The sequence below is a fragment of the Myzus persicae genome, unplaced genomic scaffold (genome assembly GCF_001856785.1).
Source record: "Myzus persicae strain clone G006 unplaced genomic scaffold, MPER_G0061.0, whole genome shotgun sequence".
Classification (NCBI taxonomy): Eukaryota; Metazoa; Arthropoda; class Insecta; order Hemiptera; family Aphididae; genus Myzus; species Myzus persicae.
Window position 1 is genome coordinate 69,476 of NW_019100526.1, and position 26,730 is coordinate 96,205.

General features: G+C 31.5%; 2 protein-coding genes across 4 annotated transcripts; one reads left to right on the plus strand and one right to left on the minus strand.

Annotated features, from left to right (window-relative positions):
• Positions 1–93: 93 nt before the first annotated feature.
• LOC111030376 lies at positions 94–3,434 on the plus strand. 2 transcript variants are annotated; one of them, XM_022309830.1, is made up of 4 exons: positions 94–214; positions 1,081–1,258; positions 2,207–2,426; positions 3,069–3,434. In XM_022309830.1, exons 2-4 carry the CDS (start codon positions 1,114–1,116, stop codon positions 3,187–3,189), a joined length of 486 nt encoding a protein of 161 aa, XP_022165522.1. In that variant the 5' UTR covers positions 94–214; positions 1,081–1,113; the 3' UTR covers positions 3,190–3,434. The 2 variants fall into 2 exon arrangements, with proteins under 2 accessions (XP_022165522.1, XP_022165528.1); XM_022309836.1 differs by having other exon boundaries at positions 2,210–2,426.
• Positions 3,380–18,436, minus strand: LOC111030364 (alpha,alpha-trehalose-phosphate synthase [UDP-forming]-like). Of its 2 annotated transcripts, none has more exons than XM_022309816.1 (6): positions 18,249–18,436; positions 9,633–9,750; positions 8,917–9,073; positions 7,543–7,668; positions 7,194–7,467; positions 3,380–5,488 (listed from the first exon to the last, which is right to left on the minus strand). In XM_022309816.1, the coding sequence occupies exons 1-6, from the start codon at positions 18,262–18,264 to the stop codon at positions 3,669–3,671; spliced, it is 2,511 nt and encodes an 836-aa protein (XP_022165508.1). In that variant the 5' UTR covers positions 18,265–18,436; the 3' UTR covers positions 3,380–3,668. The 2 variants fall into 2 exon arrangements, with proteins under 2 accessions (XP_022165508.1, XP_022165500.1); XM_022309808.1 differs by lacking the exon at positions 18,249–18,436 and adding an exon at positions 12,452–12,966.
• Positions 18,437–26,730: the final 8,294 nt, after the last annotated feature.

The following is a 26,730-nucleotide window of genomic DNA, read 5'->3' on the forward strand; positions in this document are numbered from 1 at the left end:
ACGATTCCAACGAAGATAATAATACTACCCACCACCTAAGTGTTCTTTTCGTCTTACCACCTCTTTCGTAAACTACCCTACCCAGATGTGTGCATCGGGCGGCGGCGGTCATCGACAGCACGTGTATATAAGGGCTACTTCGCCACCCCATGAGCACCACTGAGTTGCCCGACTTTGAAGACGACACTACAGCTGTAACAGAAGTATACTCGAGGTAAATCACTTTTTTATACCGTTCGTTTTTTTTTTAAACTGTTCGTTTTTTTTTCTCTACCACTTGTTATAATGTTTTCGTCGTTTTTAATTTCATGTTTTTTTTCTATTAGTCTTAGCTTTGTGCATGCTTGTAATACATATTATAACTGCGTATCAGCGATAAATTCAATACGCCTACTTAAAGCTACGTTTAAACGCTAGGCATATTGTCATTCATTTTCACAACGTTAATTTAATATATTTTACCATTTGAATTCTAACTATTATAATATCGTGATATTCGATTCGTCTCAATAATACAATAATAATATTATGATAGTTTATTCAATAATAATTTATTAGACTTTCTCGCTTTTACTAAAAATACTATTCGACTTGTCCGACGGTCGATCGTTCTCGGATTCAGTGTATGTTTTTATACAGGTCTAAGAAAATTAAAGTATAACATTCTATATTTAATATTGTATCGTAAATTTTCTGTAGTTTTCACTTTGTTGATTTTTCTTTCTATTTTATATAACTAAATATTGCGGTAGGTATCGTACGCGTTCTACCCTAAAGTATTATTGAATGTAACTATTAGCAATTTAGTCTTCTAAATAATCGGGTCATAAAAATATAGAAGGTATTTATATCGTAAATTCATAACGATTTTCATTTTTTAAAAGCCAAACATATTTATAATAGTTATTGTGATTTGCCTATGCTTTAAATCTTTTATAATATTATTAATAACCCGAACGAACACTATTTTGAATATTGATGTTTTGACTAGTAGTTGCGCCTGCTGTCTACACTCACATATTATTTGATTGTTATAAATATCAAATTGTAAGATTAAAATATTATTTTATTTTTTTACAGCTTAATCGTCACCTAACCTAAAATTCAACAACCATGAAATTCTACGTAGTATTCAGTGTCTTGGCAGCTTTGGCTCTGCACGCTCTCGCCGACGAAACCAAAGACAGCGTCCCGGCAACAGTCTCTGCAGCCATCGACCGTGCTACGGCTGTTACGAAAGCTACCATTTCGAACGATAGTAAGCATAGTTTCAGTGACTATTAAATTTGCAATGGCTTGATACCTTTTTTTATATAAATCTATATTTTAAGGGTTTTAATTTTCTTGTGAATGTTTTATTCTGACGATTTACGTTTGATCACACTGTAAAGAGTAAACGATAGAATAAAACGATTCGTCACCAAAACTGTTTATTATATAATTGAATTCATATTTTTTTTAATGGACTTTAATAAATCAGTATGTATAATATTAACAACATTATAGTAGACTCAAATAACTATCAATCATCATAATTTTGATTAAATGACGTAATTAAAAATTAAATATCAAGAAAAAGGTTATTTTTCTATTAATATCTTAAAAAATTCAGTAACGTTTGTCCCTTTTTATAAACTAAAATACTGTACAGTTCATATTTCAACATTATAATATTTTTGATTTACAATCAAATAAATAAATCTACAAATTAAATCATTTTCTGAAAAGTTAAAAATTCACAGAGTTTCGTTTTAAAAAATATTTGTATACTTACCTATAGCTAATACGTTTATACTACGGGTACCTTTTAATAAAATATGAAAAATTCGAAATAATTATAAATCACAAAAATATTTCGCTTAAATACGTGACTTAGGTGTCTGTTAATAGATACCGTTAAATTAGTATTGAACAGCTACAATAACTAAGCCAAATGTATAAAACAAAATATGCGTAATTACTTTTACAGAGAGAGTAAATACTAGATACTAACAATACGGGGCGATGGGGTTTTTTTTACTAAAACATTGTTCCGAACACAGATCATATTACTTGAACTTAAATAACATTGCAATAATCACCATACCACATGATATTGACTTAGAATTTCCATCTCTGATTTGGGGGGTGAAACTCACATAACACGAGACACACGCTCGAGCGAGTACCGTGACAGAGGTGCTTTTTAAGTAACAATTTCTTTCAGATGAAAATTGGTCATTGATCCCGAACAGCTATGGAGCAGCTCTAGCGGCGGGCGGAGCGGTCGTGATCGGAGTGGTCGTGTTGCTGGCCATCTCGGCTATTGTCAGCCCGTTGTTCGGATACAGACTTTGTCAGATATTCAGCACCTGCGAAGTCCCACCAGCAGCTACCGGATACAGCGCAGACGCGTACCAATCGTTCCCACCGACTTACAACAAGAGGTGAGCACTTCGCTTCCGTTTATAATACTTTATTATTCTCTATACAAGTACCCACTCTTTGTCGCTCGGCGTACAATGGTTCTTTATTTCAAACACGACTTTACACCAAGCGTGATTTCGCAAAGCTTTCTGGTTTTTTTTTTTTTTTAATTCGGGACATCGCGACACTTGGCGATTCAATAACATTATGTATTTTATATTCGATGGAGAAACCTATATCGACTAAACTTTACTGTACACCCAAACAGCAATTTTCATTCTCTAACTTGCCCACACATTAAAACGCATTATTGGACATATTTTATTCTAAAGTTTATTCTATAGAATAAAGTATACTTTAAATTTGAGCATTATTCAATTATTAAACTTTAAAGGAAAGACGCTCGGGCTCGGCCGTGGTGCATTTGGCTGATTTGGCACGAATAACTAAAGCGCCTGCAGAAATGATTATTAATTATCACTACCTAGTTATTTAAAATCTTTTAAATGCTTTTTAAAAATTTTGCTCCAATAATAAACCATAATTTAAATATTGATAACACTGAACTAAAAATTAATATTGAAAATCGGAGGCCAACTTACACTTGGTTTGAAGAAAACAAATAAATGTGTACTTAAATTGAAATAAATTTTTATTTTTAGATCTATTGAGTACGTCAAACCAATCTTGCAAGTTTTGAACTCGGCCTACGAAAAGTACGGACACGGTGCTATTCCAGCGGGTTTGGTTAACACGATGAGGAACGTTAACGCACAACAATAACCGGTTCAAATCAACATCAACTGCAGCTAGATATATTAATTCCGGAAGAATTAAAATTTTTTAAGTCGACAATTATGCACAACAAATGTGTATCGTATAATTTATAATGTTCACATGTAAATCATAATCACTATATCTAGCTGTAAATATTAAACTATTATCGTGTTTAACCGGCATGTCATTCACAAACAACAATTTAATCATATTTATTATAATAAAAACAATACATATATAAAAAAATAAAACAAATAGTCAAACAATTATTTAAATACACATATATTCCTAACTCTATAGAATCTAAATAACGATCCTTATTACAAAACATGGTATTCTTTTTATAGGTAACCACCAGGTATAGGTAATATTATTATAACGCGTATATGAAGCACAGTCATGCCGTCCAAGTACTTGTACATTAATTAATGTCGTAACTCGGCGGTGTTGCGTGTGCAGCGCTAGTCGTCCTTTCGACCGGTCACTCAAGTGGTGGTGAGTTTAGACCTCCGAGCCAGCAGGATCATCTTCTCCTTTTCCTCTTCCTTTTGGTCGATGCTCATCTGCGACCGGATGCTGTGCGCCAGCGCCGCGTTCTGCACCCGACTGTTGCTGACCGTCCGACCGCCGAGCGTCGGCAGCCGTTTGTGCATCTCCTTTTCCACCCACTTGAGCATGGTCAGCACGGCGTCGGGACCGGACAACCGGAAGTCGGCGGCCGTCTGGACCATCGGCGACGGGTCGACGCGGAAAGTGCACGCTATGCCCTGCAGCGCCAGCATGGCGTCTTCGTTGCCAGCGTACACGACGCGCACCCGCTCAGACCAGTCGACGCCGTACGTGGTGCGCAGTATGTAAATGGACGCTCGGCCCTGGTCCCACGTGACGGGTGGCTTGCCTTCGATAGCCAGGAACCCACGGTGCGGTTCGAACCCGGCCGCCTCGAATATCTCGACCGCTCGACGTTCCAGGTGTTCGCGTAGGGCGACCGGCACCTCCCGGTAGTGGTACGTCAGCATCACACCCTTGTTCTCCACCCAAGCACCGTCGCCGCACACCTCGTCCGCGAGCGCCTTTTGCAGCTCGGCCACCTTTTGCTCGTACTGCCTGGGGACCGGGTGCACAAAGTTGGTGCCGTCCGGGTGCAAAATCTCTATACCGTGGCTGCCCGCGTACGTCACGTTCTCGATGCCCACCATCGACTTGACGTTGTCCAACGTTCGGCCCGATATGATGGCAATGTTCACGTCCGGCATGCGACTGAGCCGCTGCAGCACCTTGACCGTCTCCTCGGACATGACGGCTAGGTCGGGGTGAGACGTGAGGTGCGTGAGCGTGCCGTCGTAGTCCAGGATCAGACTTAGTTTTCCAGCTCCCGCGATGTGGTTGCTCAGATACATGTCGAAATCGTCCAGCTGCAATTGCATGCTCTTGGATGCCAAGCTGCCCCCACTGATACCGCTGTTCACATCGCCGTCACCGCCGTCGTCTCCGAGAGCGCCCATCGATGAGAAAAATGACGTCATCCAGTAGTTGACGTCCAGCAACTGTTCGCGGTGCCTAAGCTGTGTCATGCGCAGTTCGCGCTCGTCCAACGGCATCCGCAGGGCCCGGTGAAGCACGTTGGCCATCTCGTCCAACTCGTAAGGGTTGACCAGCAGCGCCTCGTGCATGGTGCCACCGGCGCCGGCGAACGGCGACAGGATCAGCACGCCCGGCGTCCGGATCTGGCACGCCACGAATTCCTTGGCAACCAGGTTCATGCCATCCCGGAGAGGTGTCACCAACGCCACCGCGCAGTCTCGGTACAGGGCGGCCAGCTGCTCCTGGCTCAGGCACCCATAGATGTACCGGATCGGTGACCAGTTGGGCATCGAGAACCTTCCGTTGATGCGGCCGATCAGCAGCTCGGTCTCGTCCTTGAGTTGCTTGTACTCCTTAACGTCCGTCCTGGACGGCACCGAGATTTGCAGCAGCACTACTTTCTCCCGGTGCTCGGGGTACTTGTCCAGGAATTTCTCGAAAGCCAGGATCCGGTGCACCAGACCCTTGGTGTAATCCAGCCTGTCCACGCCCAGAATCACCTTGACATCATCCGATAGGTTTAAGAACGCCGGCGCCTTCTCCGACAATTGCACGAAACGGTCGAATGGTATGCCAATCGGCAGCGCCTTCACTTGAATGGTCCGTCCGGCCAGCTCCACCAGCATGTTGGTCCGGTCCACGCGGCACCCTAACCGCCGACAGCAGCAGTCAATGAAGTTCAAGCAGTAGTCCTCGATGTGAAAGGCGGTGAAATCGTAAGCTGTAAATAGTTTGTCATTTGCCATGATATTTATAATTTATAATATGTTGTAAGTATTGAGTATGTCTGTAGATACGCTGTTTTATTATAATATGTAGGTACACCTTTTTTTATATTAATTATCCTTATCGTGATAGTGCACACTATTATTTGAAATTAGTAGCAATGACATTTTGCGGATACTTCAATAATATGATAATATATATATAAGATGGATCTATACAAAAGGAAAAGTCTAAACTTAGAAAAATTTAATTTTAATTTTAAAACACCCCAAATTACGTACATATTATATAGTCCACGTAAAAAACATTATATATTATTCAGACGAACTGTTATCGTCGTACGCTGTGTGCTTCGTAATTTCTATATCACGTACCTATAATTACGTACATTAAAAAAAACCTTGTACATTCATCCCAAACGAAAGTCAAAACATTATTTATACTATTGAAATACTCAAATACCTATCTATTTTTATTAGTGCTGTGAGCTTGTTAATTAAATACACCTAATAACTGTTGAATATATTGCATAAATTATATTATTATTAAATCATAAATTTATAAACATAATATTATTTATTAATTATTATACATAAAAAATTTTAAATTTTAAATGAAAACTCATATATAAAATATTAAATTCAAATTTCTAAGACTGCAACCATGCAACAAAGTTAATTGTTTTTGAATAAAATTTTAAAAAATATTTTAATAAATCTTTGTTAGAATACTAAATACTAAATGTTCTGGATTTAGATATAACAACTTAAAGTAGAACCTAATAACTGCTATTTATTGGCGAATTCTATTCAAACCACCAAAAAAAAATTTTATTCCGATCAAAACTGACGAATTATTATTTCAATCAACAGAAAAAAAATTTATATCACAGTCCACAGATTCTTGCTAATAAATATTACTCCAGATCATCGAAAAAAATCAATAAATATTATTAAAGTATGAAAATATGTCAAATATATATGCAGTATAGCGTGGGTATATCGTTTTTTTTAAATACATAATATAGAAATTAGAACCACCTTAGAAATCATATGAAACACATTTTGACCGAATGTCTGCAAATTTCAGTTTTATGTCACTTAATTTTATGAACTATAAAGTATTGAAAATACACATAAATGGGCTTAATTAACAGCGACTAAAACTTTGGTACTCTGTAACTATATTGTATATTATATACACCCTAAAGCCCTCAATAATATGTCGATATTGAGATCGATAGTAAGGAAAGCTGCTGAAAGTTTAGTTTGAAAATTGTAAACTGAATACCACTGACGGTTATTCTATAATCTATATATTGAATGTGTACCTACCTATAAATATCATAATTCACAATAATATGGTCTTCAATATTAATATATTATTGTTCTCGCAATCCATTTCAATTATTATTTATATTTTACTTTTTTACGACCCATGGTTTAAAAAAAAGTTGATTGTTAAATAATAATTTACATATTTAATTATGTAAAAAACTAATCAACTTTTAACGAAGGTAGGAATAAAAATATTATAATCGTTTTATTAAATGTATGGAGTTTAATAGGTACTACCTAAGTTTTTAGTAGGTGTATATTTTTTAATAAAAAATAATGTGACCTAATTCTGATTTTCACATATCCGAAATTGGGTCATGACTCATCGGTTGAATACCACTTTTATAGATTATGTTTACTTACCCAACATTCCCTGGAGAACTTGATCGTCCCAAGGCAACAGCCTCATAATATCCCACGACGGGAACGGTATATGCAAGAAGAATCCCAGTTTACACCTGAGGTTCTCAGCTTCACACACCTGACGGATTTTGGTAGCTGTGGTCAGTAACTGATAATCATGAATCCAAACCAGAGGGGCGGTGTGGTGATCTCCAGCATCGTCTAGGGTTTTTATAGCACCCCGCAGGGCATCCAGAGTACAATCGGCAAACTTGTCGTTTACTTTACAGTATGTCTAACGTGATACATATAAAAACGAAAAAAAATTACCATCTGTCAGCGTACACTACCAAGGTTAATAAATTATTACCTTCCAGTCCCTAGAAACGAAATTCGCCCGGTCGGGCATTGAGTGAAATAAGGGCCAAAACGTGCCATTACAACATCCGTTGTAGAATTCTTCAATTTCGGTTTTATCTAAGTGTACCGGAATAATCTGTAATAATAAAACATTGTATTGTATTATTCACTAAAAAAAACTCATTGGACGTTCATAATACAGTACGCGAGTTATGATGAATGTTCGAATAACTGTATATTCCTATGGGGAAGTAAAACGGGATAACGTCATGAATTAATTATCTATTACATATAACGATATAAGTGATATAACTAAGCATACCTGCATATTATGTGGCGCCATTAAGCATTTTCGGTTAAGACGCGATAGTCAAGGCATGTGGGATTAAAAATGATATGATAATACCTGTATACCCGACTTTGTTCCCTAAAAACTGTGCAACGATATAATACAGCGTTGAGTGTAATAACTCTTCATAACCAGAACGGTTTATGTATACCCATCTCCATCCGAACAACAAATTAAACAACGTAGATTTTTGACACGGTCAAGTACTCAAGTAGAGAGTAAGTCATATGGGACATTTTTTAAAAACAATTGAACAACCTGCCATATTGGCACTCGAGTATAATATTCCTTTTCAACCCCCTAATGAATTGAATTTCTAAAATTATAGACCCAGCTGTTGATAATATTCTTTGTTATGTTAATAAATCAATTTCTTCTTGCTTATATACTATATAAATATGAAGAAGATATACATTATGTGTATGTGTAAAATATTGGAAATGATGATGGTTTTCCATTTCGTAAGTATAGGTAAGTATATTTTTTTATATAGAGTAGATTCACCAAATATACTCACCCCCAATTTTTCTTCAGATAATTTATTTATTCAAATACTGATTTTTGGAATTTTCAAATATAGATTCCTACTTACAAACAATATTTTAGAATTCTTTAAATTTTCTGTACTAAGTAAGGAGTCTTCTGTGGCGATAGAAACTTCTGTTATTAAAAAAAAATTAAGAACCTCCCCCCCCCCTTTACTGTAAATTATTTAGTGAATAATTTATTGAACATTTTGATTATTCAAAATTTAAACGAGTGGTTTCTCAGTTATTAAAATGTCTATACTAAGCATAATAGTTTTAAAAAATGGTTTTACGAAAGTATAAATAGATGTAATATTGGATCCAGTATTTTTTATTTATCCAGTATTTATTATTACTACAGTGTTTGTACAAATTATAAAATATTAACCAACTAATATTAATTACTAACAATTTTCAATAACTGCAATATTGAAGAAAAAAGTGGGTGAGCATGTTTGATAAATTACCATGTATTAAATATTGTTGCTTTGTATCCTAATGATCTTACTTGACTAGATTTGAGTCCAGCGGTAGGAGCTTTGTCTTCCGGATCGGATTCCGGAATTGGATCATTGGGTTTTAAATCGAATGAACCAGACCACCCAATCCACGTGCCTTTACATTCGACAACAACTGGAGCGACGGCCGTTACAAGACCACCCGCACTATAAATTAAACAAATAAATCATATTGGCTTGTAAAATATAGTAAAACGAATTATTATTATAAATAATTATATTATGATAAATTAAATACTCAATGTTTTCAATATTTAAACACAAGCAATATTATTATATATTATATAAATATTCGTTATTTCGTTCATTAATTTTAATTGTTTCTCAATAAAAAATTGGAAAAACTTTAATATTTTTACTAGTTTTTAAATTTAGAAGAATAGTGCATGAAACTATCTAAACTGTAATTGTTTACATGCTTGTATAACGTTAACTGTAAACCAAATAGATCTGAGTGGATCAATCGAGAAGCTTATTATTGTTGTATTTGTTGGAACATTTTAATTAGTTATCGTCAATAACAAAAAGTTTTAGAATAAGCCAAAAATACAATAATATGAAAATTTAATAACAAATAATATAATATACTACTTGTTTGTTTATTATAGTAAGTATACAATAAACATTAATATAGTATGGTGATACCACTAATTTTAGTCACTGTAAGGTATGTAACTTATAACTCAAAACGAAAAGTATTTCTTACCTTTGTTTTCGCACTAATTCTCCGTCAGCGTTTTTACTCAACACAAATGGAAGTCGATTAGAAACTACGATGAGAGGCGCGTTGATCTCTCTCTTTTTGTTTCCCATGCCGGATAAGTCTGTGTACAACAAAATAATTTTTCGTACTTAGTTTTAGGGAAAACTGTTGGGAGGAACACCTTGTAAGTTAAACGAACAAAAACAGAGTGAAATTGCATTGCCCTTTTATCCTTATTTTATCCTGTCAAATGGAAATTTATTTTTATTTATTTTTTCTTATAATCGAAATTGTGATGAAGCCATTTCAAAGACAGCGTTCTGGTCTCGCTGTTCAGAGTGGAATTGAATTCTTACGCATACATACATGCATCCGTCGTAAATTATACATATATTATGTAATATATATATATATAGGTATGCATAGCTGCGAATTGCAAGGTGTACATACTAGCAGCCACTATAATAACAGTCCACTAATTTGAATAATAAAAGAGTAATTAAGATTTACGATGTGTGGTCCTGCAGTATAGTGCATTACAGTTAAACGAATATTGCACCCACATGCACTCACACACAAACTTTTCTTATTCTTTTCTATAAGGTTTTTAAGTAAGAAATCTTGAAGAAGAGAATATTTTTTTACTGATTATTGTTTAGTAATAAATGTATTGTATATTAGGTATTCTTAAGATACGCATTGTTTTTACTACCTAACGTCATTGTCATCGGTCTCGTATTTGATTTACCATTTATGTTCAAATGTGATTGGACTTATAATAACAAATTATTATTTAATATTTATATGAAAGTTAAATTTTACAAATGCTAGCTATGCTATACAATTTTAACATAATGTTTAAAAGATAGTGTACATAAATTATTATAATAGGTACATTAATACCCACTTAAGAAAATAGAGATATTTTGAAAGTATTTTCCATTTATATAGAATTAATGGGTTCAACTAAAATGTTAATAGCAAAACATGTATAAAATATTTTGTAGGATGTTTAGTATTGTTATTTTTAATTTATGTCATAGACCACAGAATACATTTAGTTTTTATCTTCAAAAAGAAACGGTTACGATGAAATATTTATTATTTTTTTTAGATATGATCCTATATAATAGTCAATATGAATAATTATAAAGTAAATATTTATCGATTTGAACTACTATATACTACTAAGTAGCATACAGTTACCTCTCTTTTTGTAGATAATAATATAATTATTTATATTAGTCAAACTAGCAAATACATGCTTTTAATTACATGACCATATAATAGTGTCTATATTAACTGCGATTCTTAAATCGTAATGTCATAAATCATAATGAGCCACTTATGAAAAAAAACAATAATCACAATATACAAATAAATTACTATTACCAGTTCCATAATATATTATTAAATTAATAACAATTAACTGTTTTTGATAATTTATTTGAAACCAATTATTTTAAAATCATACCGAGCAGTACACAAAGATATTAATTTTAATATCATTTTTTTATCGTGTAAAGAAGGCTTGTGACGTCATTTGATAACCTTGGCTACTGAAACTGAAGGTAATAAATTATTTGAATATTACGGAAAATATGATAAGCTATACAACTGTTACGTGAAACTTAAACCACGCGCAGTACGAGGACTTCTAGTTTTCTTGTAGCATTACCTACACTTGATTATTAAAATAAATAAACAAAATAAATGCATTATTATAATATCATATAAAACATTTTAAGTTCAATAAAAAAAAATAGAAATAGCTATAGGTTTTGAGCAATTATTTGTACAGAAATAATAATTTACCAATATGTATTTATGAGTTTATGGCCATAAAAAACACATCAATAAAATAGTCAAGACCAAGATGGGGATATAAAAAACGATTAAAAATCGGTAATATTATATACGATTTAGCTCTTTCGAAAATAACAATTATTTTGACTAACGACGATGCGACAATTATGAGTGATGGATGGGTCATGTCATAATAGCCAACGCATATAATATCATTATATACTATTGTATTTAAATTGAAAACAATGACGCTCTCGAAAAGTTTAGTGCCGTTTATTTATAAAATTTGTTCTCAAGTTCAAATGTATTTAAATATCGTTAATTTTCAGCTACAAGTTTCTTACTAACAATTATTTAAATTACCGGTATTTATATTATAGGCAGGTTAAAATATATGTTTGTTCAATAACACATCAACGAATCGTCGCACGTAGAGAGCAATTTATCGTGTGAAAACATTTTTGAACAAAAAACAATAATTTTGTAATTTACTATATGTTTTTATACCTCCATATTTAGTAGAGGAAAGCATAAAAACAAACGTTGATTAACTCTAGAAAATGTGTTTGTTTCACTCCAATCTCGAAAACATTAAATCAAAAAAAACATGCCGCGACGTTCGATAGGCAAGCACCCGAGCCTCGTCAACAGTGATCAGATTACGCGGTACACGGTATGAGACCCTCCTACCGCCACCTATATACGAGTTATTTAATCGCTGAGCAGATTTGAAATATTTACAAGTGGCAGACGCGATAAAAAAAAATTAAATTTTACACGCGCGTATTGTGTGCAAAAACATTCAAACGACACTACTCTACCCACCTGCCTATTTGTATATATTATTATAATGTATAAATTATTTCACACGAATTCAAATTTTACCAACATGATGACATATTATAACACTTATGCCCCTAATCGAACTCAACCGCCAAGTATCTTAAATGAAATAATTACTATCTTTGTGGTATTATTATTATTATTATTGAGTTTTCGAAATAGTTGTGTCTTACTTTGACCGTTGGTCCGGAATAAGTTGCTTGGCGCATTGGAATCATAATCGTTGATGCTTACACGGCGGCTGGCCATGATGGTTGATGTCGCGATTGTTCAGATGATATATTATTATGTGTATTCTAATATTATATCGATTAATTGATCGGACTGTTGAGACAATGCGAACGTTCGACCGTTCGAGTGTTGACTGTAGACTATCTGTCTGTACGGCTCCGGTTATATAAGTAAAACGCGTCCTTATCGTAAGTCGGAACCAAGACAATTTATAATATTATGATACGCACACACAGTACTCGCGATTAATGATATGCTGCGTGGGTTGGGAAAATTCGATCATTACCATTTCATATCATCAGATTCACTCATTTATTAATTAATCAACATTGTATAGGTACCTATTATCATTGCACAGTATTAGACATACAAATTTGATACGGATTTATGATATTAAAACACATTAATCGCGCATGTATAGCGATAATATACCGTCCGATGGGTTCGTTCGCGAATCTATGATCGTATAATTTGTTGTAACGCCACTGCTGTGACACTCGGTCAACAAGCCTACACGATCGTTTAATAATTTTATTACAGGTTGGAGGGGGTTCCTACCTATATCTACGTACTCTGTCCATCGCGCGCGTTTGAAAATAATAATAATAATAATAAAATCAGCATGAGAATGTGTGATGTTACTTAGCCTGCCTCAAATTCACGTATGGTCTACTCTCATTTTTAGGGGTTGTAACCAATCTTCTGCCTTCGAAACATAATTCTATGGAAGATAATTCCGAGAACTGTTTGAAAATAACGACTATTCGGCAATTTTCTACAATCCATCATGGCGCCATCTTGATAACGAATCACGACGATCGAAAGTCCTGCCTTTCAAAAACTCATTATTGATAACTATTAACTGATAATTTAACTAACACCACATTACTGCAAACGATGAACGTCTAATATTCTGCAGAAAGTTTCGTACATTAAATTTTAATTAATTTCCTCCAAAAGTGTGATTTCTGTACTTTTCTTTTTTTTTCACCAAAAGAAAGAACGACCAATATGTCATGTTTCCATTTTAAAAACTACCGTTTTTTTTTTAAATTACAATTGTTAGATACGATTCCATTGAACTTATAAAACATCATTAGACAACATCGTTATATAAAAACTTTATAAAAAAATGTATGTGTATTTCATTATATATTTGTGGACATACGTGACCTTTTGCATTGTCAGCGACCCGTTATACAAACATGATTTTAAATATTTTTAATTGCCAAATGCTAATTATTATATGTATATTATATATTATACTATTGCTGTGTATTGCACTATTGCTATACCATATTTAAACTAAATATATCTTAATCAGTCGATATTTATTGATGTTGTATGTATAATTACATATTTATCTCTAAAACGATATTAAGTATTCCATTTTCAAGAAGTTTCTTTGGCCATAATAAATAATAACACTAAAATAGTTAATTTAAATATGTTGGTCGGTTTAAAAATTGTTTTGATGGAATGGGTGTCAGTCTATACATAATTTAGTAGAAATGGTAAAGATACTCTTATGCGGTGGAAACGAATAATCTCTATTTTGGATTTGTAATAATTTCCAAAATATTAATATTAAAAACAAAAAAATTAATTAATTAATAAATATAATACAATATTATATGACGAATAGCATGGTAACAACAGAGTCGTTTAAATTTTGGTTTACCTAAAAATGTGTCGGGAATTACGTTAGTTACGATATCTGCAGATTTTGAATATATACCTACTCTGTCAATTCCGTCTCAGTAAATTTTTTTAGCCTTTGAAAAATAACGAAACTGTTATGAAATTAAATCAAAGGCGAATACAAACATTTCTAAAACAATAGATTATAATTACATAATATACATACTACATAGTACTATGAAATGACAATATTATAGTATAACTGTATAAGTGTATAGGTGCCTACACCACTTAAATTATAATAAATCGCGAGAGAGATAAAAAAATCACAAATCTAACGATTAAACATTGCTGGTGAATATTATGTCATTTATTAAAAAGTCATGAATTGTTGCTTTATAATATAAGGTTTTTTTTTTAATTATTTGAACGCGTGGCGGGCAGCTACTATACATTTAACTTTGCGAACAATAATCATTTGCATTTCCAATAATTAGATTTCTAAAATTAACATTTTCAACAAACGCTTGAGGTTAATACTGATTTTTAAGGTATCCTTTTCACTAAAAATATATAGCTCTATTCACTAAAATAAATGCCAACGTTAGCGGTTTCTTTCCGTCAACGACGATCAAATCAATTACCTTTTTCCGCTCAAACAAAATAATTATTTCATATATACTTTATTATATTTCTAGGGAAATTTTTTTTTGTATAAAACAAAAATATGAGTTCAGGCGATGAAGTTAACCAACCTCTGACAGAACGTGCATCTCCACGATAAATAAGATCACTGTGTCAAATTGCATATTGCACACTGATAAAATATTATTATTTTACATTTTACGGTCGTTATAGACAAATTATGATCCACATAGTAATTGTACTTATAAATTATAACATACGAGTAACGAGTTTACTACATATATCATATACAACTATTATCTAATAAGTAATAATGTCGATTACTAGACGAACTTCGATCTCATTACAATAACAATAACGCGGTAATACGCAGTACAGTATACTATTATATATTTTATTATATCACATATTAACATACTAATAATTTATATTGTATTGAATACAAACAAGAAGTATTTTCAATAAATAATATCATATTATTACATTGTGTATCTAGTGTTAAAATGTGTTTATTTGCAATAGTATTGTTTAGTAGAGAACTATATACTGTATCTAATATAGTAATATACAATAATTATCGACGACTAATAAAACAGCCATTATTATTGTTAGTAGGTACTGCAATAATTACAAAATTACAATACTATCGAACTCCACGTGTATCGGAGTGATTAATCATTATTGATACCAAACAAATACATAATCAGTGCTGTATAGTTATTACCTATTTGTTTGGAGCTTTAACCCTGATATTCTAAAACACGTTTAGGCCTAAACTCCTCAAAACCTATTATTGTTTTTTTTTAAATTCTTTAAAATACATACACTATTGATTATTAATTAATCGTTATGTTTTTATTAATTTTGCCAAAAGCTGCCGGTTATTTAGAAGTAAGCCTATTAGAAACTGATATCTTTAATCAAATCCCAAAGACCAATGGTTTAAGTACACTAAAGATTATTGGTTATAATACAAATTAAATAAGTAAATATAATTTAAATTAGTAGGCACTTGAAAAGATTTTGTTTTTTGCCTTTTAATTTTTTCAACTATATAGAATAAAGTTTTCAATTAGGCGTGAGAGTCGAATCATTCTGCCTACATAACGGTAACCAAATAAGACATACAAACAAAACATTATTTATGACTACTTTTCCACTATATTTATGGATACGATTATTTACATATTATAATGAGAATTGAAAAATGTCAATAACCAAGTATCAAAGTATCAAGTAAATAAAAAAAAAATGTATTTAAAAATAACAAATCACTTGAATTGTAAATTGCGTTTAATGAACTTCTGTGTTTACGATTTTGTACTATTCACTCTATATTATATAGACGCGTCATTAAAACATACATTTCAAGTAGTATATAGCCCTCGAATATGTTGTTTTATGTTTTATCTAAATAATTCAAAATGTCCATACAAATAACAAGGAAGGAGTTATAAGGTCAACGATTTTAAACGTTTGGAAATAACCGGTTAAATATTACTTATATATTATATTGTTTACGTACAAATCAATTTATTATTTAAATTGGGCTTTTTTTAAATATTTTAAAATAGTATTTAGGCTTTTAAGTCTTAACGCGAACTCTTTAATTTCATAGAGCTACAACCATTATTACTGTATGTAAAATGCATATAATATGGTTAGTGGTTATTACTCTTTATACTATCCAAACCTGCAGGCCGCAGTCGCGTATATAGTATGTCACAAATCAACGTGATTCGTCTAGTTAAAATGTCGATTATTGTTTATGAAATATAATATATATCACTTAAGTCTACATTAGAAAAGCTATGTTATTACTGAAATCAGATAATAATTCCAAAACACATGCACCTGCTAGCTATGTCATATACTATGTTCTAATGATGTCATTAGAGTAGTAGGTAGGTAGATAAATGTGTATGTGTGTTATATGTATCTATATAATATTATCTATGCAGTAAATGAGTTATTAATAGTGGAAAGGAAAAAATGCATTTATAAATACAAACTATACCTGTGCGTGTTATACTCATTTAAGGTCAAATTATAAATCATCGATTGAACAATAAATACATTTTTGTTAATAAACGTTTAAATGATTCGAAGAATTAAAAGTATTTGAAATTACGACTCAAAAATTATAATATTCTGCCTGTGCATGACTTTTACGATATACCTAATGTATGTAGTAGGATTAGGTATAATAGCTATCTGAGCTGTATAATACATAGCAATATAGTAATTTACAAGACATAATGTCTTGGAGTAAACATCATAACAATATTATACTTGCTAAATACTCGATGTTCCGGTTTTATTATGTTTTTCGCAACATTAAAAAAAACAATATCATAATATAGTATTAACTATTAATTATTACTTTGTTTATTGTTTATGACCTAAAAGTTGTCTATAATATATTTATATATGTGATACATACAAATCGTATATACGTATACACGCGCATAAACAATTTACGTTTCGTATCAAAACAGTACCAAGGTCTATCGCAATTTTACAGCTGATCGCGGGAAATGTCAAAAGTTAATAGCAACGTAATATTATTACGTTCTAGCCATTTATATACTACTTGCAAATTGAAAAAAGAATAGTTAAAAAACAAATAATAAAAATGAAATAGGTTTAACGAATAATGGACTTAACACAAATGTATAATACAACTGTAAAGTATATTTTATACCAATTGGAATATGTATCTATAGAAAAAGATTCATAGAGTAAAATGATGGTATAATTTAACTACGATATAGTTTTTCAGTTCTTTGTCGATATAGGTAGCTAATATATAACGAACTAATATTTGAACAATATCAGTTATTAGCGATTATATCATACATAGTCATGAAATAATGTTAAGATAAATAGCAAGTAAAGTCATTGACTTGTAGCTCCAAAGTTATCAGAAAAGGCTATAAAAACATCTTACTGTACTATACTATTTCATACAATGTATGACGTATTGAATAGTATTGTTTGAAAAGTTTTTTTTTTAAATATATTGTAGTAATCAGGCTAGGGTGGGTATCATAGGTGCAAATAGAGCAAGGGCTTTAGAGGCTAAGCTCCCCAAACATTTCCTAATTTTTTTTTATGCTTATTCAATATTATTATAATAGGGTTTCAGCCCCCACGGCCCACCCCACCAAAAAAATCCCAAACGCTATTTGCGCCTATAGTAGGCATATGAAAAAAAGCCCCCTCTTCAAGTTTTCACTCTTTGTGATAGTCTATATCTTTATATACTTATTGATATTAATGTCTATACGACTATACGCGAGAATCAAAATCAAAAGTTTATACACAAACAGTAAAAAACAAAACCCTACTCTAACACACAATATGTATGCTGCAGAAACAATACCGTAGAATGAGCGGCAAAGCATATTATAACATAGCCACTATACGCGTAAAACCATAGCTCCAGCTTACCTTTGAAAAATCCCATTTCGACGTGAGATCACGCGATTTTTTTCTTTTGACTGTCGTTGCAGCAGAATTTGTTACAGGATCCCCGTGCACGCCACTTATGATCTACCGTCCCGTATACGACTGTTCTACTCCGTATTCGTCTTTTTAGTAGTCTTCGTCGTCAATCGATTGAATGCTTTGAAACGCTGAGCGCGAATGCGATCAGCCGCGGCGGCAAACGTTTGGTAGAAAAATCGTTCCGGTTATCAGCCGTCCACCGTCACTGCCGCTTGGGGCTATATAATGATGATGATGATGATGATAAGGAAAATTATAATGATTGCGAAGACGATGGAGCGCACACAATAGGTTACCCCCGCCACCGTCATTTTACGATCCCCCGGGGACGTTTTGGCGGGGATGACGATTACAATAATATTTGCACGCTTATTTGGGCTCGTGTGCTCATTTATAAGTGTTTGAGCGATAACAGAGGCCTCCCGATTGTTACCGCTGTGATCGTCGTCCATATAAATCACGGACCGCGCACGTGTACGAAACGTGACCGCCACCTGTTGCTGCTGACGACTACAACTACAGCTGTCAAGACAAACAAAGAAGACTTTGACAGCAACTGTGAGACCGTCGTCGATATTGGCAGACATATTGTCATCGTTAGTGGCGTTAGTGACAAAAAAGTCAACTCAGGACAATTGTTATGGAAGTGTGTATTGTGTAGGTGTTATCAGGAGAGCTACTCCAAGTCACCTTTAAAAGTCGCTTTTAAAACCATGGAAAAAGTACTTGTATATTGTAAATAGATGTAAAAATAATCTGTGATTTCTTTGTAGGTATCACCTTAAGTCGTTTTATATTTTAAAAAAGAAAAATAAGTAAGAACTTAAATAGAAGAAAAAAATGTAGATAAATAGCTGTATAGATACCTTATACTACTCCGAGATTCTTACTAGTTAGGATACGAAATTATACAAACGAACATATGCTGATTTTTAATGTTTCGTACCTACAATACAAAACCTAGCACAGTTGTTAATAGCAATTATTAATTGACAAAGATACTCGTTATGTAAATAATATTAATTTTTCAAATTTGCACTTTTCCTAAAATATGACGAAATTAACACAAAGTCAAACTTCGTATTTAATTTCAATTTCCACCAATACTTATATACCAATGGGGTTGTATGTCCAGTTATTATAGTGACGTTAAAAAAAAATGTTTACAAAATCACTTGATCAAGTGAAAAATCAGTGTTGTTTATTTTCGAAGGTTGAGGTAGGTTCACCTAAACCAATTCGCTCTTGAAGTTAATACACTTAACCGAAAATATAACGAGGGCTGTAATTTTTAATTGCTCATTTTATCTAACGGTAAACCACAATGGTTATAAGGGGCATCGCCCATTTGCGCCAAAAATAATTAATTCGTTTTGGGTACAGCACATTTGCGCAAAATAAAAAAGATATGTTTTTTCAGACTGCTCATTTGCTCCAAATTTACCTACGTCAACATTTTAAATCAATGACTTATTTAATTCTTATATTTTAAAACGCCATGTCTGTTACTTAGAGTAAAAAATATTTAAGTACAGTTAACTTTTATTTCTTATTTATTATAAATTATAATAGTTTGTAATAATTTATTACTTATAGTTTTCAAAAACAATTTGTATTTATTCTAATTATTGTTTCAAAAAAAAATGTGTATTAAACAGTTATTATTGATTATTAGTTTAAAAACATTCGTATTATTTATTACGATTTAAATAAAATTGTACATAAAAAAAAATATTACTGTATTATAATTACACCAGGTAAATTTGGAGAAAGTGGGCTGTCAGCAAAAATTTACCTTTTTTATTTTGGCGCAAATGCGCTGTACCCAGAACGAATTAATTTTTTTTTTTTGCGCAAATAGGTAACGCCCGTTATAAGTAAATAGATACCAGATAGTAGAAATTCCGGGCCTAATTGGCCCGGCGAGTTATCGAGTAAAACTGGCAGTGTTAATTTTGGGATATTAAATTTTAACACCTTTAAAACATGTTGTTAACTCATATAATATAACACTGTAGTATGGTACTCTTTTTGTGTTTGTACTGGATATCGTTTAGAAAAGATTAGTGTACCTTGTATAAAAATAAGCAATAAAAAAATTTGGGTCGAGGGATGCCAGTTTGTAAGTGGGCCGGTAAAATACGGAAAACTCGGTGCGCCGAATTCGTCCAACCCTGCCTCGAGTAGAATCCAATCCTATATATTGTTTTGTGAAACTATACTCAAGTAAAATGTTTATAATTATGTGGTTACATAGACTATGAAAATAATTATCAAATAAAAATTTGAGTTGATTGTGATATTGTGATAACAAGAAACTAGTTACCACTTACCAATATGTTTACAACTTCACTACAAAAATTAAAAAACATAATATTGAAAAATTGATTATAATTTTTTTTCAGGAAATCATGGTTCAAGATAAATTCACAGAACAGTGTGAATGTATTGCCTTCTACGTAAGCTACATATTAACATATTATAATGTACCACTGTTACGTTTTAAAGTCTGTCAGTGACTGTTACCCCGACCACAGTTTAAATTTGGTGACAATGATAATTAAACGTAAGCTATTATCACTAACTAGTGGGTAGCCACTATATAATTTTCCACTGTCGTCACTTGACACTAGTCTAGTCGAACAATGGCCACCAATCATTTTCTTCACGTCCCACGCGATATCTGATTTTCAATGATAGCCGATAAGTACCTACCTATACAGCTATACGTCTATACTCTATCAAACTGTTTTCGCATCGAAGTCTGCAAGTATAAATTAATGAATTATTATTGGTGCAGTGGAACGAAAATCCAGCATTACAATAAGACGTACTCAAACCATATGATTAATTATATACTTAATGATCAATAAATGCTTATACAGTGTACACATTATTAATCATACAGGTATAATGTTTTATAATTTATAAACAATACGCCTGTTAGGGATATTAATATATTATCATATCATGGTGTCATATTGATCCACTTCTGGTCCGATGATGGGTGCAAATACCAGTTTATATACTACAGGTTCGAGGTATAAATAGCTTAAAGTTAGTCTAAATATTTTGAAAATGTCATTGTATATAAAAATTAACAATGTACGTTATGGTAAAAAGATTTAAGATCTCATCTAGTACATCTACGATTAATATTTTATGAATTATAATAAAACGTTATTTTTGTTCAATTATCCAATTTAACATTTTACATAATTTAGGTAAGTTTTGAGATACCTATATGTATTATTAATATGACGAAAAAGATCATTTTTATTAACAAAGCAAATATTTACAACCTGTATACAATTACATTTTTACATGATAATAAGTAAGATACATATAAAATAATATATAATTGATTAGCTGGTAGGTAAATAGGTGACTATATGAAAAAAAAATATTTGATGTAGAGGTGAATTGGTACTCTCTGTATAATTTCTCTATATTCATCACGAGATGGATACACGTTATGTACTTATTGATATTTTTATTAATAAACTATAAGAGAAGTATGGCAGTCGACAAGTATACGAAGTCAAGCACACTCTACGAACATGTTAATGTTTTTAATTTCTATATTCCATATGATATTAATTATGAGTTAAAAATAAAATTATTCGAGTTCTATTGTTTAATTCTGTAGACAAATTCATTAAGTATAGGTTGACATTCGACATACCTAATTATATGTCTATTGTCTATATATTGAACGATGTAAACATATCTAAACAACACGTTACACGTGATAAATACATTATATACAGCGTGGTCTCTTGGACAACCGCATTTCCTGATTTTATATTTAGCTATAACACGGACAAATTATAAGTCACGATAGACAACCCTGTACACGAAATCGATGATAAACCAGTAGCCAGTGGGTGTACAAAATAAAATAATAATGAAAGATAAAATTAATTGTATGTCAATAAAACAATGTAGACTCGCAAAGTAAAGTAGATAAGAAATTACTGTAAATAATAATTTATAACATTCTTTTTCAAACGATGGATGTCGGTTTAACATTGCGCCTGTAAACAAATTTTTGCGAATCATTCGCATTTTTGTAAATATCAAAAAACAGCATTGGTATAAACTATAAGTGTATAAGAAGAGGATTTTTTGGTTTCAGCATGAGCACCAAAGTATGAGGAACCTTGCATTAAATGTACAAATTAAAATTAAGCCTTAGAGATAAAAATTTAATTCTAATAAACTAGTAGATACATTGTGAAAATGTCAAGTATCTTCGGTTGTTTGTTTTTTAATCACAACAAAATAAGAAAAACGATTTGGTCGAAAACTGGTTATGCGGAAAAATTACATACAATAGTTACAAATTACAATTTAATATTCTTTCTTTAACTGCCAATTCCATTTTAATTTTGTACGCATCCAGATAACAATTATTGCTAATAATTAATAAATTATTATATTGTTTTTCAAGTTGTAGGTTTTATTTTAAAATAAATAAATTTATTTAAACATTTAATGGGGTACCTATTCATTACTACATTAGTATTAAAGTGTTCTTTTAAGTTTAAATATTTAATTTTCACACTGATTAAACATTCATATAAGCTTTTATCCACAATATACATACAATAGTACACAATTAAATAAATTATAGTTTATATTTTAAGGGGATCGGTGCTGGAAAGTTTTTAAGGAGTTCGAAATAGGCAATTTTCAAATTACTTACTCGAGGGTCTTGTAAATGTGTGCGTAGAAAGTGATGAGTAGTGTGTGCGACTGTGTGTAAAAGAAATGAAGGAGCGTTCCCGCACGTGCATGAACAAGTCAACAACTCGGCGTTGCACTAGAGAACGGTAAACAGTTAATGCTCATTTGTATGCACTTTTTGTGCATCCTACCGATCAACCTAACATCGCTATAATATTTTAACAAACTGATCTGAATTCGGTCTAATGTCTACTTGAGATCGGTTAGTCCACATTTTAAGATTTCCGAATTCAATTCCGAATAATCAACTTTTGAAAATTCCAAAATTTCAAAACATTCAAACTAAATATTATATATTTTTCGGGGTGAAAGTGGGAAAAGTAGACTGACCGATCTCTAGCAGAAATCATAAAAAATTCAAATCAGTTCTAAAAAGTATTATCGTATTATTTGGTCGATAAATATGATGGACAAAAGATTGGTATGTTTTAGCTAAAATAACTGTCCGCCACTGATCCCCTAAATTGGTTTGATATAAGGTAGCTTAGTTTATAATTATATAAGCGTTATGAAGACGTATTATTATTATGTTTTATGCATAGGTCTACAATAGGCAGTAGCACTGTAGCAGCAAAGAGTGTTTAATTGAAAATATCCTTTGAAATCAAAATGAAAGTACCTAATACCTATAGATGATTAAAAAAAATAAATAAATGTTTATACAGTTTAGCGTTCGGCTTATTTCTGTAGCTAACCGAACAACAAGTGATGTCTTGTATAACAATAGATTTATATAATGTAGATTGTAGGTGAAGATGACTAATGTGTTGTTTTGATAAAATTTGCATATGCATAGGTAAATATAATTTAATATGAATGCAACAAAAATAGAATTTAACATTATTTAGACTTCAATAATAATGTATATTATAGTTTACGTAATGAATAAAAACACGCGTAACATGCAACATTTTATTATTGTTTTATTTAGATTAGGTAGTTGGATACAGGTTGGCCCCGTTAAAGGCCCGTGAACTTGAGCCTTAGACCGTCATGATTTTTTATTTTGTTTCTACGTTATGCTTTTTGTCTTTATTACTAGGTAGTAGGTACCTATTGGCAATTGGCTAATACATAATAATATAATATATTCTTGCCTGAACTTAACTATGTTACCATAATATTACCAATTACCATAATTAATAATAGGTAATGCTGTAATTACCAATTAGTACTTAATCATACTTACCATTTTTTATTTTACAAAAATATGAGCGTATAAAGATAAAGACATCGTATTAAATACATAACTGAAGCAACATAAGTGGAAGATGATTTAATGGCATTTTTTTATGCACAATAAATAATAATATATAGGTGTACTCTCATTAATTAAACTCCGCGAGATCTCTACCCATTAGATATACCAGTCATTAGTTTATTGATATTATGAGTTAATTAAATCTTCTACTATTATACCTATTATATGTTTTATCGTACACGCATCTATACAATATAATTTATTCATATTGTGTATTTAAATTGGCTGTGTACACTTTACAGTAATTAAAACCATTCATCACGTGTTATATAGATGTGTTTAATGTTTTATAAGAATGACAATTTGAACATATCGGCAATACTACATGTTCAAGATAGTGAGTATTTTTTAAAATTATTTTGGCAATATTATTAATTTACAAATTACCTAATTAATTAATAAACCTATATTATTTTTGGCTCGTTGGCTATTGCATATATTTGATTCCACTTTACAACAGGTGGGTTTATTAAATTTTTATTTATTAAGTAATTTTAATTTCGTTGTAAACTAATATCTAACTTATTTGTGTTTTATTTTATGAACGTTTAGTAAATTTTAGTCATCTTAAAAACATCTTTTAAACGTCAACAAAACGATTACATGTATTTTGACTAATATTGATGGTTAAATAAGCAGAAAATATCGTTTAACTTTAATTTACTTGATATTATTATGTGTCATTGAATATTGGGTAACGGCCAGTGTGTTGACTACAAAGATCAATTTAATATGTACTTTTCTTGACGAATTGCAAAAGACTCGAGTTTCAATCAATAGTTACAAATGATTCATGTGTATCGTGTAGTTATAAGTTATAAGTATTATATACATGAATTACGTACCTATATATACATTACAAACAAATATAAAAAGGCACAAAAATACATGATCCACGATTGAAAGCTCCATATAATTTATAGTAAATTTAAATAAGCAATAGCTTTTTAATACTTCAATTTAACTTAAATCTTTAATTTATATCATAATAATTAAGTTTTTCAAATTTAATGTAAACAGTTTTTGTTTTTTGATCAAATTTAAATAATAATAAATTGTGTAGTACATTTAAATGTTAACTAAAAATTAGATTAAACTTAAAAGTCACTTCAAAACAAAGTTTATATAGGTCGTAACTAAAACATAACATAGCAACGACAAAGGTAATAACTTTTAGTTTGAATTGTCGGCATCTATAACTATTAACTACTGATAAGTGATAACGATAACGAGTTACACTTGACCCCTTAATTCGTGAGTACAAAACTATGATTCTGAATCGATTAATTAAAGTTGTACAAATCTATTAGGTTTAGGTATACCTATTATCATTGTGAAATTATTTGACGTTACATTGTTTTTGGTATAATTGAAATTTAGTATAAAGTTTATTAAGCCTAAATGTACCTCACTAATATTGTCTAAGTAAGTAAACACATTTAAATATATTTTTAATCTTTCTTACAGTATATTTGCTATTTTGGTAATTGATAACTGTTTTTATATATATATATTAAACATTGTTAAGTATTAGTATGGCGCCTCACATTGATTTTTTTATCTCCTTCTATAGATCCTACAACATTGCAAATTGACTCTCTGTAGGACCAACACCTTGGGCTTTAGGTCAACAACCAACATCATAGCTAAAATGACCTATTGGCTGTTATACATTTTAATTATTTGAATATTATCTATACGACGTAACGTTGAGTGAATTTCGATATTGAATGAGGTACCTACCTATACTGGCTATACATATTTTAAAATATATTGTTACTTAAACTTTGTATTAATCATTGTGAAATCGTGATATCAAATTAAACTCGACGCTTTATTGCAGATAATATTTTCATTTTTTTAATTTAATAACTGTTTAATTAACTATAATATTGATTCAGGGCCCACAGTGTTGGTCCTTCATAAAGTAAACCAGATATGGAGCTAGTACGATGGACGGAGATAACAATGTAAGGCGTCCTCTTGGAAAATAATAAATTACTGTTTATACTATCACCTTCCCCTTCTTACTGCTGTCTACTACCAATCATTTTTTAAAAATATTTTTCTCGCAAAAACTTCCACTCCTTAACATATCTAATACTCAATAATATTATAACTGTAATGTAGTGTAGCCGTGTAGGTACTATGCTGTTGTGTTATTATAATTTATTATAGACTATTGGCAATGGAGTATTTAGATTTCATATAATATCATATTTTTAAATACAGTTGAGCTATGATTCTGTATTTTAAAAATTAAAAAACATAAATGTTTAAAACACTTAAGGTATCTGGGTGATAAAAGTTATAGGTACAAACATTCTATTTTCAGCATTTTCAACTTGTGGCTAAATTCGACACGAATACGCAACTGCTTTATTTATACACAGATACATTTTACAAAGTTTGCAT

Coding starts and splice junctions, on each gene's coding strand:
- LOC111030376 (XM_022309830.1), top strand. CDS start 1,114: ATGAAATTCTACGTAGTATTCAGTGTCTTGGCAGCTTTGGCTCTGCAC. Junction 1,259..2,206: donor AGCTACCATTTCGAACGATA/GTAAGCATAGTT, acceptor AATTTCTTTCAG/ATGAAAATTGGTCATTGATC. Junction 2,427..3,068: donor CCACCGACTTACAACAAGAG/GTGAGCACTTCG, acceptor TTTTATTTTTAG/ATCTATTGAGTACGTCAAAC.
- LOC111030364 (XM_022309808.1), bottom strand. CDS start 12,527: ATGGCCAGCCGCCGTGTAAGCATCAACGATTATGATTCCAATGCGCCA. Junction 7,669..8,916: donor CTGGACTCAAATCTAGTCAA/GTAAGATCATTA, acceptor TTATTATTACAG/ATTATTCCGGTACACTTAGA. Junction 5,489..7,193: donor AGTTCTCCAGGGAATGTTGG/GTAAGTAAACAT, acceptor AACTATTTACAG/CTTACGATTTCACCGCCTTT.